At 33.6% G+C, this 14,243-nt stretch overlaps 1 protein-coding gene across 1 annotated transcript; it reads right to left on the bottom strand.

Moving 5' to 3' along the window:
• Positions 1-5,964: 5,964 nt before the first annotated feature.
• LOC112663667 (olfactory receptor 5T2) lies at positions 5,965-6,885 on the bottom strand. The gene has a single exon (XM_025452740.1). It carries the CDS (start codon positions 6,883-6,885, stop codon positions 5,965-5,967), a length of 921 nt encoding a protein of 306 aa, XP_025308525.1.
• Positions 6,886-14,243: the final 7,358 nt, after the last annotated feature.

Genomic DNA, 14,243 nt, shown 5'->3' on the forward strand with positions numbered 1-14,243 from the left:
TGGTGCCATTGGTTAAGCATTCAACTCTTGGTTTCAACTCAGGTCTTGATCTCACGTTCCTGAGATCCAGCCCTGAGTGGGACTCCTTGCTTAGTGCAGAGTCTGATTGATATTCTCTCTCTCTGCTCCTCCCACTCCTTCTCTCTATCTCTCTAAAATAAAAATAAATAAATAAATAATACACCTAATGTTAAGCATTCATATTACATTTTGGCTGAGAAATAATATTGAAAATATTTATAAGTAATCTTCTGAAATGATTTTAAGAGATGTTCCATTGGTCTCTAATTGTATAATTTTGTCTTAAACTTATTTAAACCTGAGTTGTGTTTGAGATAAACTGCATCTTGACATGACCTGGCAGTGTCCACCAGCAACTGAAAGCCTTCTGGTTGACACCATGGAACCTTTCCTTGTTAGATTCATCACCTTGGCAATGTGAACAACCAGAAGGAGAGAAACATTTTTCTTGATATTAAGCAATTTAGTAGGCCTTTCTTGGAGAAGAAATCTATTTCAAAGACATATAAGAAGCTTCCTGTCTGGTGTAGAGTGCCTTCTAAAACATCAATTGTACAAGCTCTAAGGCAGAAACATTCCTCTTATCCTAATGAAAAATAGAATCCTCATAATGACTCTTTGTTATTCTGCAGAGATACCCATGCTGTTGTCTTTATCAGCAGGGATTCTGGGCACCATTGTTGGAGTCATTTCCCTTCCCTTCCAGTTAGCCATCAGGAAAAGTGAATAGAGCAGATATCATTACAGTCCTGAGTCTGACTTGAATCCATAAAGCTCCCAAGATACTTGGTCTTCACATCCAGGATGAGTACTAAGTAAACTGTTGGGGTGAACCTACCTGACCCAGAGATCTGCTGAGACCCATTGCAAAGGTTCTGCACACTGAAGAGATTTACAAGTGTCTGAAATCCCTGAAGGCCCAACACTGAAGTAAACTTGTTTATGGATCCGGTCCCTACACAGGAAAACAGAAATTCCCAGATAAAGTTTTGATTCTCCAGGGAAAGAAAGACCAATTAATGAAGTCTCCACACAAGAATTATACCTACAGAGTGAAAATATTATATAGCCTAGGGATGTACTTAGATTATTTTACTAAGTAGCAATCATGGGCAATTATTCCACTCTTTGTTTGTTTTGAATTGTCCCCTGTAATCTTTTCAGAAATGTGGCTGCTGGCCCTGGGGTGGTGAAAATCCAGCATTTGGGAAGCTGGGGATTCTGGCCCTAATGTTCCCCTTTACTGTGAATATTGGGAATAGAACTGAATGCAAAGCTTCTATTCTCATGTCAAGAACAAGCCCTGGTGTATCTGCATAAGATAGAGATGATATATACCATAAACATAAAATGCGCATCACTGTGAATATACTATCAATTGTTTTACTGAAATTCTGAAGTTACCCATCATATTCCTGGTCATTTCCTGGTTTTTAATTAAAATTGTTTGATGGAAAATGAATTTTTCATATAATCTTGTGATCTTTTCTTAGAAAAGAAAAGATAAATAAATACATATTATACATATTATACATATTATAATTATACATATTATAATTAAACTGATAACATTTTATTTCATTTTTTGTGTGGAATTTTTTTTTAATTTTGATAATGTATTTTATTAAGCTCAATATGTCCCAAATATCATATCCATACATAAACAATATAAAATTATTGATGTATTTTGCATTCTTTTTTTTAATAGTAAATTTATTTTTTATTGGTGTTCAATTTGCCAACATACAGAATAACACCCAGTGCTCATCCCGTCAAGTGCCCCCATCAGTGCCCGTCACCCATTCACCCCCACCCCCCGCCCTCCTCCCCTTCCACCACCCTAGTTCGTTTCCCAGAGTTAGGAGTCTTTATGTTCTGTCTCCCTTTCTGATATTTCCCACATATTTCTTCTACTTAACCAACTGAGCCACCCAGGTAACACTCAGCTGTGTGGCTTCTTAAGCTCAGGGTCTTTTACAGAATGGGAGATTTTTTTGTGTGGAATTTTCTTTTTTTTTTTTTAATTTTGATAATGTATTTTATTAAGCTCAATATGTCCCAAATATCGTATCCATACATAAACAATATAAAATTATCGATGTATTTTGCATTCTTTTTTTAATAATAAATTTATTTTTTATTGGAGTTCAATTTGCCAACATACAGAATAACACCCAGTGCTCATCCCATCAAGTGCCCCCCTCAGTGCCCGTCACCCATTCACCCCCACCCCCCCTCCTCCTCCCCTTCTACCACCTCTAGTTCGTTTCCCAGAGTTAGGAGTCTTCATGTTCTGTCTCCCTTTCTGATATTTCCTACTCATTTCTTCTCCCTTCCTTTCTATTCCCTTTCACTATTATTTATACAATGGAATATTACTCAGCCATTAGAAATAACAAATACCTACCATTTGCTTCAACGTGGATGGAACTGGAGGGTATTATGCTGAGTGAAATAAGTCAATTGGAGAAGGACAAACATTATATGGTCTCATTCATTTGGAGAATATAAATATAAATAATTGTGTGGAATTTTCTAATCTGTAAGCTTTGTAGGTGAAAAGAGTATGTCTAAATAGTTTTGTTTTGTATTAATAGTTTCTAAAATAATACTGAGGAAAGAGTAGATGTTTAAAAGACATTTGCTGATTTACTGACTGTTAGAATGAATAGTGAAGAAGTAAATAAGTGGATATAATATTCATTTTAAAATCCTGAAATAAAACATGAGGTTTTGTCTTCAGCTCTGTCACTTATCTTTAATGTGATTTTAACTTTGATAAAAAGCATCGACGACTTGCATATCATTCTCTAGAATATTCACTACTTTAGAGCAGGACACATTGTTCCTTTTTCATCTTGGTGTTCCTACTATCTAACAAGGATGTGGCACATTCTAGATTCTATAATTTTTGAAGTAACAGAAAAATTGTGGGTCATTAAAAGGAAATACCAAAGATTTTTATACACTTTATGTTATGTTACCCGTGAAAATGAATTGAAATCCTTGCGGTTCTTACTAGAGTCCAAGTATCCACAGGCAGCTTCTGTTGTTACTTCCTCTGTAAGTTGTCACTTGTCTGTCATGTGGCTGATGATAGTCTTTACCCTGGTCAGTTAACAGTACTTCCATTCCTTCATCAACTCTGAAATTTTTCATCTGTTCAGCATCCCCATAACATTGTAATTTAAAAAAAAATAGTTTTACACTTTCCATTGCTATTGGTACTTAATTTTACAGTTTAATCTCTTACTTAAAGCTTATATTTATTGCACAAGATATATTTTCCATTTCCTAAGTTCTGCGTGTGCTGTATAAAAACATACTTTGGTCAAGCAAATAAAATTCTAAGACAGAATAGGACCATTTGTGGATCCAAACTTTCACCTTTCAGGGTGTTTGTAGGCAAGGCACACAGACATATTCCTACAGGCAGACTGCAAATGTTTCCTTTATCTTCTCATAAGAAGATATCATTTGATAGTCCCAGACTTTTCAATGTCTGTCAGTGGTATGAGTGTGCGAAAGTGTTTTACATCATTTTACATTCGCATTTCCCTAATCGCTATTAAGGTAATGTATATGGATTGGTCTAAAGAACTTTCTTTTCTTGTGAATTGTCTGTGTGTATTCTTTGTTCATAATTCTATGGAATTTTAGTCTATTATTTATTATTTGAACTAGATGCATAATTACTTTTATTTTCTTGAGTTTATTATTATTTTTTTACTATATTTGTGATTATTTTTTTCATTCAGACCTTCACAATTTTATTTTTTTTAAATATTATATTTATTTATTCAAGAGAGATACAGAGAGAGAGAGAGGCAGAGACATAGGCAGAGAGAGAAGGAGTCTCCATGCAGGGAGCCCGATGTGGGACTCGATCCCAGTTCTCTAGGATCACGCCCTGGGCCGAAGGCAGCCACTTAATCACCGAGCCACCCAGGCATCCCCAGACCTTCACAATTTTAAAGCATAAAATGTATCTATTTTAGTAATTATGAGTTGCATTTAAAGATCTCTTTAATGCTGAATCATAAACACACACATGGTCACTCTTCATTTGCATGGTTTAGATATGCAAGGATAATGCTTATCAGTGACCATATTTTAGTTTTGTGCTTGAAGAAAGGAACCATGTGAATAGCAATGGAAAGAACCTGTAAACAGGAGAAAATAAATGCAGGGATATCATGGTGGGAATATATGGTGATAAGAAATGTTCTGTATACCAACTGGTGAGTTGTTATTTAGTCCTTTAGAGAAATACTAATCCACTCTAGAGAAATATCTTTAGGCTGGACTCTAATTCTTTCAACTTTTTAAAAAATATTTTATTTATTTATTTGAGAAAGAGAGAGAGAGAGAGAATGAATATGTAGGGGGGAGGAGCAGAGGGAAAGGGAGAAACAGACTCCCTGCTGAGCAGGATACCTGACATGGGGCTCCATCCTAACACCCTGGGATCATGAATTGAGCCAAAGGCAGAGGCTTAACCTACTGAGAAATCCAGGTGCCCTAGGCTGGACTCTAATTCTAAGGAGAATGCTTTGTTGGAATTAAAGAATACAGACACTCCCTTAAGAAAATAGTTTTAACAAAACAATAATTAAAGATTAATATATAAAAGTGAAAGAAGAGAGAACATCACAACCTAAAATTATCCTTGAAGGAGACATATCTTTGCAATGGCAATAATATCTACTGGAAAGAGGGCAAAGCATACAACAGAAGGGACTCTCTTTTGTACCTTGATTCTTGGTCCTGGGCACTGAGGAGTGGTTGAATCTGCAAGGGACATCAGAGAGTGAAGGTCAAAGGAAAACAGAACTAAAAGCTGAACTGGGCCAAGCCTTCAAGGATCCCATAGGAATAATTGGACTTAGTTCTGGGAAGAGCCAAGTGTGCCAGGACAGTTTTGCCTTACTTTCCAAATTGTACTTCTTTTTGTCATTCTTGAATGTAAGCGTGATCTGATCTCAATAAATGCTAATGCTTAGTACTTTGTTTTCTTGAGAAATTAAAGCATTTTTTCAAAAGTGATAAATTTCTTTTTTTATAAAGATTTTATTTATTCATAAGACATAGGCAGAGGGAGAAGCAGACTCCATGCAGGGAGCCTGATGTGGGACTCGATCACAGGACTCAGGGCACACCCTGACCCAAAGGCAGACACTCAACCCCCAAGTCACCCAGGCATCCCAAAATTAAAGCATTTTATTGCCCATGCTCTGTAAAAAAATAACACAAAGGGGAGAAACACATCATCACAAATAGTGTGTTAGTAACTACAGGGATTTGAACATACTGCCTGTGATCCCTGAATCATAGTCTGGGACTAGACTGTTGCCAATGCATGGATCTAATGATGGAGCAGAGTTCTTTGAACTAGAATCTGAACCAGTGACTCCATGGAAAGTGGGCTGGAATTATGTGAGATGTGGCTTTGCTACCAATTAGGTGATAGTTGATCAAGCTAGTCAGATATAGTGTTATTTATAATTGCAGATATTATAGTTTATACATTCAGGTAATACAGAGATGGAAGAAAATAGTATACAACATTGCAAAGTAAAGGTTACATACATACATGCCCATGTGTGCATTTGTGTTATACCCATCAGTATAGCTTCTACAAACATATATGTGTGTACACATACATATATATGTGTATGTGTATATACATATATCATCAGGAACATTTAAAAAGAAAATGAATAATATACATTTTCTGCATATGAAAATAGTATGAGCAGAGGATTGACTATGATCTTTATTTTAAAATACCTAGGGAGAAAAAAAAATCCAAGGAAAGCAAGAATACATTAATAAGCTTAAACAAAACATTTTCATCATATCTTCCTGATATTGAAATGTAGAGAAAGCATCACTCATTTTTTAATTTAATTTTTACAGGTGAAAATATACTTTGTTGACAAATCAATTTTTCCTAAACACTTTCTGCATTGCATCTTTTACATCTTTGTTCCTCAAACTATAGATGATAGGATTCAGCATGGGAATCACAATCGTGTAAAATATTGACACTATCATGTCATGGTCCAGGGCATAGCTGGAACTTGGTCTCACATACATGAAGAGAACTGTACCATGAAAGATTGATACTCCAGTTAAGTGAGAGCCACATGTAGAAAAGATTTTTCGTCTGCCTTCAGCAGAATGCATCCTCAGAATTACCAAGACAATGAAACCATAGGAGATCAGGACTACCAGTATAGTAGTTATCTCAATAGATCCCGCAAAATAGAAGAGCAGTAGCTGGTTTGTGTGGGTGTCAGAACAAGAAATAGCAAGTAGTGGAGGGATGTCACAAAAGACATGTCTAATTTCATTTGAAGCACAGAAGGATAGGCTGAACGTGGCCACTGTGTGTACAGAAGCATGCAAAATGCCACCAACATAGGAAGCAATGATGAGTGGCACATAGACTCTGGGCGACATGCTCACAGAATATAGGAGAGGGTTGTAGATTGCTACATAGCGATCATAAGCCATGGCGGCCAAGAGAAAGCATTCTGTGGTCCCAAAAGTAACAGCGAGAAACATCTGTGCTGCACATCCAAGGAATGAAATGACTTTATTCTTTGACATAAAATCTACTAGCATATTTGGAGTAATTACTGAAGAATAGCAGGCATCCACAGATGATAATACACTCAGAAAATAGTACATGGGGTTGTGGAGCCGGGAATCCCCAATGACCAATGCAACCAGTCCTAAATTTCCCATCAGAGTAAAGACATAGATTGTTAGAAACAGGAAGAATAAGATGATTTGTAGCTCAAGTTTGTCTGTGAAGCCCTTTAGTACAAATGTAGTAACTTCAGTGACATTTTTCATGTTGACACTTCAGGGAACAAACTTGAAGATATTCATAAAATAATCTATTCACTAGAAAAAGAATAAACAATATTGTGATTCTATATTTTAACTGAAGGGAACATGTGGTATGCCCTCATATTTATTTTTTGGCAATGTAAAATTTCCCAGTTGTAGATCAGAAGACAATGACAAAATGATCAAAAGTTCATACTACTTGCTGCAGAATCAAGTGGAAGATATGGGTGTTCACTCACTGGCTTAATCCCTTTCATTTCTAAAACAATCAGGTCAATGGGCTAATTTGCCACTGCATTTTATTAGCTGTTTTCATATTAAGTCACAGTAAAACACCACATGATTGGCTAAAAAATAATTCCCTTCAACATCTATACATGCGAAAAAGTGTATCAGTGTACAGACATTGGAATAAAATCTCAGCATTCTAGACCTTTCAGTCATTGTGTAAAATAATCAGTTATAACCTATTCACCTGTAGAATGGGAATGTTAATATTTATTATATAATATTGGGGCAAATATTGAAAGACAAAATATGTTAATAAGATTGAATCTTCAAAATTATGTTAAACATAGAACATGTTAAATTATATTGGTTCTTTTTTTTTAAGATTTTATTTATTTATTTATAAGAGGCACAAAGAGAGACAGAGACACAGGCAGAGGGAGAAGCAGGCTCCCTGCAGGGAGCCAGATGCAGGACTGGATCCTGGACCTCAGGATTAAGCCCTGAGCTGAAGTCTGATACTCAACTGCTGAGCCACCTGGCCATTCCTAAATTTTGTTGATTCTATAGAGCAGTAACATTTTGTGAGCTAAGCTGTAAAAATTTTCTACCTCTATAAGGTCTTGAGTGTATGTGACAAAACTAAGATTTTTTTTTTCAGGATAATAGGACATGATTGAATTAAGCAATTATATGACCACTTATATTTCATTCAAATTATTTCTTTTTTGACTGGATATATGGTTATAGGTTTTACTTCTGGATATCTAAATTCTATATACTTTTTGATTCCTTCAAAAATGGGTGAAAAAGAAAAAAATTATTCTGAAAATCTATATAATACGTTTTTAATATTATTCTTAATCTAGGTATTATTTATTACTAGTGAAATAACAACTATACACTTATTAACTAAGAGTTACAAGTAAGCTGTTCATTAAAAAAACAGTAATTAAAATATAACAACAAAATGAATAATGCTTACACCAAGACATAAAATATTCAAGAGCAAAAAAAATAGGAAAAAATGAAAAAAGAAATAGGACTCTTTCCTGGATAATCCTATTGTTAAGAAATCAGGAGTCAGACCAACATTTGAATCCAGAGTTTCAATTAGCCAATTATATTCACAAGTTAAAGGATAAGTTTTATTGAAGCCATTATTTTCTTTCTTTCTTTCTTTCTTTCTTTCTTTCTTTCTTTCTTCTTTCTTTCTTCTTCTTTCTTTCTTTCTTTCTTTCTTTCTTTTCTTTTCTTTCGTTTTTCTTTTTTAATTTTTTTTAATATAGTCACTCACATTGAATTTTTTTTTTTACTCACATTGAATTTAAGTTAGTCTTGAGAGTACATGATCTGCTGCAAATAAAAATGTATGCTTTATTTAAATCCATAATTTAAGTCAAGCTCTTGTTTCAATGCATTGACATGGATCCCATCAGTAAGAGAGAGAGCCATTTGGATTAGAAATAGTGATGGAAGCAGAAGGAACATCCCAACAACCTTGTGAAAGAGACAAAATTAGGAATGCCTCAAAACATTGTCAGTATAAGCAGAAAACATTTTAATAGAGTTACTGGAAAAATTAAAGGCAAAGAAAACAAAAAAATACTCATAATCAAGAAAGCAGGTTTTTAGATTGAATCATATGTATTAGAAATAAAAAATATAGATGAAACAAATTAGAACCCACAAGTTATGTAATCCAATTAAATGATTATTTTGAATGACTCATATTTAAAAATGCTTTTAAATGTATAATTTAATTAAAATGTCTTAGTGACTTGATAGGGCAAACTTCATATGTTTTTTATTCTTATTTTAAAAAGCCATAGGGAACAATATGACCTTAATATTTATTAAGTCAAGTGTTTATTTAGAGAAGGGGTAAAAGAGTTTATGTATCTGAAGTAAAAGCTACATTCAAAAGAAATGAAATGCGAACTTTGATGAATATGATGAAATATATATATATATATATATATATATATATATTTAAGTCTGACTGGGAGTTGCAAGAAGATCAGCCGCAATGCAATTTTTGACATCAGTTCAGTGATATGCCTTGTTCAAGACAACACAGGATTTAGAATCTGAAAGTGTGCATTCAATAGCCATGTTCATGAATAAAAGACCTGTGTGATGTTAGGTTTTCATTTTGAAGTTTACTCCTCTTCTGAAAAATAGTAATGTATTTTAATGATGAAGCAGACAAAATAATATTCTTCTTCCTTTCTTTCTTTATAAATAAAGGCAGGCAGACTCATTAAATGTATAAAGCAATAAATAAAACATACAGCAAATTTAAGATGGTCTTATAATTGAATGTTTGTAATCAGATGTACTTATTTTTAAATCATTAGCAAATATTGGGTCATGAAATTACTATTTTAAATAATCATTAAAAAATCAACATTTCCAGAGCCCTGAACCAAATATTTCATTCTTCAGCTACATATGATATATTGTTTTAGTGATTTTTAATACACACTAAAACATTATTCTCTCAGGATTAATTCAAATGACTCTTATTTTCATTATGACTTTTTCTTACTCTTTAAATCTGTATTATTCTTTAGAGAGTAAAGAAGTTTTGTGAATTGTGGGATCTTCTTATACCAAAAATACACATACATACATCACCATGAATCCATTTGTTACATTACAGTGGGCTTAAGTTTACTTGGGCAAATAAGATAGGGGAAGACTATAATGTTAAGAACTTTAGCTGGATTCTCTTGAAACAGGAATTTGACTAGATGTCCAAATAAAACTCATATTAAATATAAGTAAATGTCAGAATATATTGAAAGGACTCATAGACAGAAAATGACTATGATTCTTGAAGAATTTAATACAATTTCAACTGTTAAAATTAAGGTAAAGCCACCTTCAAAAAATACAATTGTATTAGAGGGCAGAAAATTCCAAATATATTTGGCTCCACATTGCAACACTCTTTGCAAAAGAGAAGAAAAGTAACAGCTGTGTATTGAACACCTGTGGTAGAAACAGACTTTGGTGTATTACTTTATTTCAGGCTTAGAGCCCAGATTCACTCTCATGTGCCACTCCAAGTGCATGCACTTTTTACTATTTTACACTATCTCCTGTTACACCATGGCTTCACTCTAACTGACCTCACATGCCACCTCTACTGGAATAAAATATGATTCTTTTTTAATATTTTATTTATTTATTCATGAGAGACACACAGACAAAGCAGAGGGAGAAACAGACTCCCCGCACAGCCAGGACCCCAATGCAGGACTTGATCCTGGGACCCTGGAGTCATGACCTGAGCCTAAGGCAGACGCTCAGACGACTGAGCCAATCAATGCACCCTAAAATATGATTCTTGATAAATATTTAGATAACGTTTAAACTCCAAGACTAGAAAAACATTATGAAAAAGCAACAATTCAAAGTGGCTTTGACCTCACAGAGCTAGCAAAATAAAAAGATAATTGTTTTCCTCATAGCAAAATGTATGCTCCAATATAAGTGAATAGGTCAAAGACTTTCTTGGCCTCCAGTGATACATTTTCCTGACTGTTCTTGCTGTAAACTACTCTGTCTTCCATCAAAAAATGAAAGCAAGACTCAATTTGGAGCACTCTTAATTGTCTCTACAAACATAAATTCATTAATTTCTATTTTCTTTGTTTTATTTATTCACCTGTGCAATAGTAACAATATAAAGGGCTTAGTATTGGGGATTTATAACATGTTTGACCTTGATATTTTAGCTCCCACCTTTGAAACATTCTGCAAATGACCTGAAATTTTCTCTTACCAGTGCAACAGCAAAGTCAAAGTTAGATGCATTACAGATATGATTAACTTAGAGCGCTTATATTCACCAATACGACTGTTGTTGAAACCACAGGAGATGCTCCAAGGGGAATATGATCCAATTATCTTCTCATTCAAAATACTTACATGGTGATTTTCTCACTAATAAAAAAGAAAATGATTCTGGAACAATTCACTACATATTATTATTTATTGAATACATAGAGTCCTCCCATACCGAATTTATAACAATGCTTTAGTTTTGCATTTTCCTGATAATAAGTGATGCTCAGTATTTTTTATACTGGTCTGTTGGCCATTTGTATGTCTTTTCTGGAGATGTCTGTTCAAGTAATGTGTAAATATTTTTCCCCATTCTGTAAATTGCCTTTTCCCTCTGTTGATTGTTTTCGTTGTTGAGTAGATTTTTAATTTGATGTATTCTCACTAATCTAACTTTTGCATTTTTTTTTGCCTGCATTTATGGTGCCATATCAATGAAATCATTACCAAGTCCAATGTCATGAAGCTTCTTCACCCATATGTTTTTTATTAAGGATTTTTATTTTTGTGCATGGTCTAAGACAAGGGTTGGGTTTTATTCTTTTGCAAGTGAATATCCAGTTTCCCAACACAATTGTTGAAGTGATATTCATTTCCCATTGTGTAGTATTGACACTCTTCTTGAAGATCAATTGGCTGTATTTGGGTGGGTTTATTCTGGGCTCTTCATTCTGCTGCATTGTTTTATGTGTCTGTTTTTATATCAATATCATACAGTTCAGTTGCTTTAGCTTTGTAATATATTTTGAAACTAGGAAGGGTGATGACTCCAGTGTTGTTCCTCTTGCCCAAAATTTCTTTGCATGTTCGAGGTCTCTTTTGGTACCTCATGATTTTAGAAATGTTTTTTTTCTATTTCTGTTGGTATTTTTATATTTTGATAATGATAGCACTGAATCTTTGAATTGCTTCAGTTAGCACAGATATTTTACCAAATACAAATCAAGACTACAATTGGATATCACTTTCCACCTGGTAGGGTGGCTGTCAAGAAAAAAAATGGGGATGTGGTTCCCCATTAAGGGAAACTTGCCCACTGCTGATAGAAATGGAAATTGATACAGCCATTATGGAAAACAGCATGGAAATTCCTCAAAAAATTAAAAATAAAACTACCATATGATCTAGCAATCACTTCTTGGGATTTATCCAAAGGAACTGAAATCAAAATCCATGAGAAGCACTTCCACATTCACTGCAACATTAATCACAATACCCAAGATATGGAAACAATCTTAAAATGTCTATTTATGGAAAAATAATAGAGAAAAAGTTATATATATATATATATATATATATATATATATATATATACACAAGAGAATATTATTCAACCTTTGCAACATGAACGGACCCGAAGGATGTTTGCTAAGTGAATAAGTAAGACACAGAAGGACCAACAGTGTATAATCTCATTTCTATGAGCTATCTAAAATAGTGAAACTCAGAATCAGGGAGTGTAATGGTGGCTTCCAGGGGCTGGAGAATGGAGGAAATGGAGAAGTCACAGTCAAAGGATACAATGTTTAATTATTTGTTAAGTAAGTGTTGGAATAGTGCCTATATTTAATAACATTGTGGCATATACTTAAAATTTGCCAAGAGGGTAAATCTTATGCTAATGTTTTTACTATAAAATGAGAGCAACAAAGAGAGCAGAGGAAACTTTGAGATGTGAGGATATGTTTATGGCCTTGATAGTGGTGATGTTTTCATAGATGTATACTTATCCTTAAATGCTTCAAGTGATGTATATTAAATAGGTACAGCATTTTACATCAGTTATACCTCAATAAAGTACTAAGTATATATATGTAATAATATGTATATGTAATATATATGTAACATGCACACATACATATATGTATGCACTACATACACATTACATATATTATATTATATGTTTAATATATGACAATAATATACACATATATAATATATGTATATGTATTATATGTCTATTTAATATATAATAATATATACATATCATATATGTATATATAAATATATAATATACATGTAATATATGTATGTGTAATATAAAATACATGTAATACACACAATATATATGTTTAATACTCTTTAGACATGAGATGTTATTTTATATAATATGTCTGATACTGGGTTAGTATTTAAGCTTGTTTGAGGCTTAGTTCTCTCATCTTCGCAATATAACTTATTTATGTTGCAATAAATCAGTATACATGGTAAACTTTAAAATGTAGAATTACACTACATTTTTTTGTAAGATACAGCACATGGATTTAGAGTAATCCAACTTCATTTCATTCATTATAGTTTTACTCTGTTCTCATTATCAAGTGCTACATACAAAGAATAAAAGATAAACTTTGGGCTTATTGAAATGAGTATATTCAAAAGATAAGAAAAGTATGATGCCATAAGTATATGGAATAGAAGGAATAGACATTGAAAGCTTGGAAAAACTCCAGAAGTTACACAATATTGTGATTCCTGAGTACTAATTGATGACATAGTTATATGATGTGGTAATATGTGTATATCTATATCCCTACACACACACACACACACACACAGCCCTTAAACCTGAATACAGAAATTTAACATTGGTAGACAAAGGAGGATGATCAAAAATTTATTTTTCCTGAATTCTCCAGATGCTTCTGATGAGCAGTTGGATTAGAAATAATAGATCTCATGAATAATCTCCCACTTTATAGATAAGCAAATGAACTGTGGGATAGTAAAATGATAATCATTCACGTGTTTATCTGTTCAAAAATACTTTTGAGGGCTAAGTTGGGGAGAAGCAAAAAAATGATGTTGGGGAACTATAAACAACAAGGATAGAAGTAAAACTAAGAAAAAAGGTAAAGTGGGATGTTGCAGGGAGTGGGTTGGGCATATTTTAGATGTTGTGCAGCACATCTCTATGATAATGGTGGAAAAAAAGTTGAATCAAGTGATGTAACATGACATTAAGAATTCCTTTTAGTGATCCTCTTATAGCCGTGGACAGACAACATATGTTACCAGACATCTGAGTAAATCGTCTACTAATTGGAGACTTCTGGTTTCTAGTTCTGTAGGTTAGGAGCCTGGAAGACACCACTCTGTCTTATCAACAAGTAAAAAAGCTGAACACACTAAAAAATCAGTAACTCTTCCTGGATCCTTAAAGAGAAGGAAGCACAGGGCAAGCAGCAACCTCCAAGATTGAAGACACAGGCAAATATAGGGAGTCAAATCTTACCTGCACAGAAGCTAGGGGCAGAAACACCCTAGGAACCAATGCC

This window comes from Canis lupus, chromosome 18, assembly GCF_003254725.2.
Source record: "Canis lupus dingo isolate Sandy chromosome 18, ASM325472v2, whole genome shotgun sequence".
Classification (NCBI taxonomy): domain Eukaryota; kingdom Metazoa; phylum Chordata; class Mammalia; order Carnivora; family Canidae; genus Canis; species Canis lupus.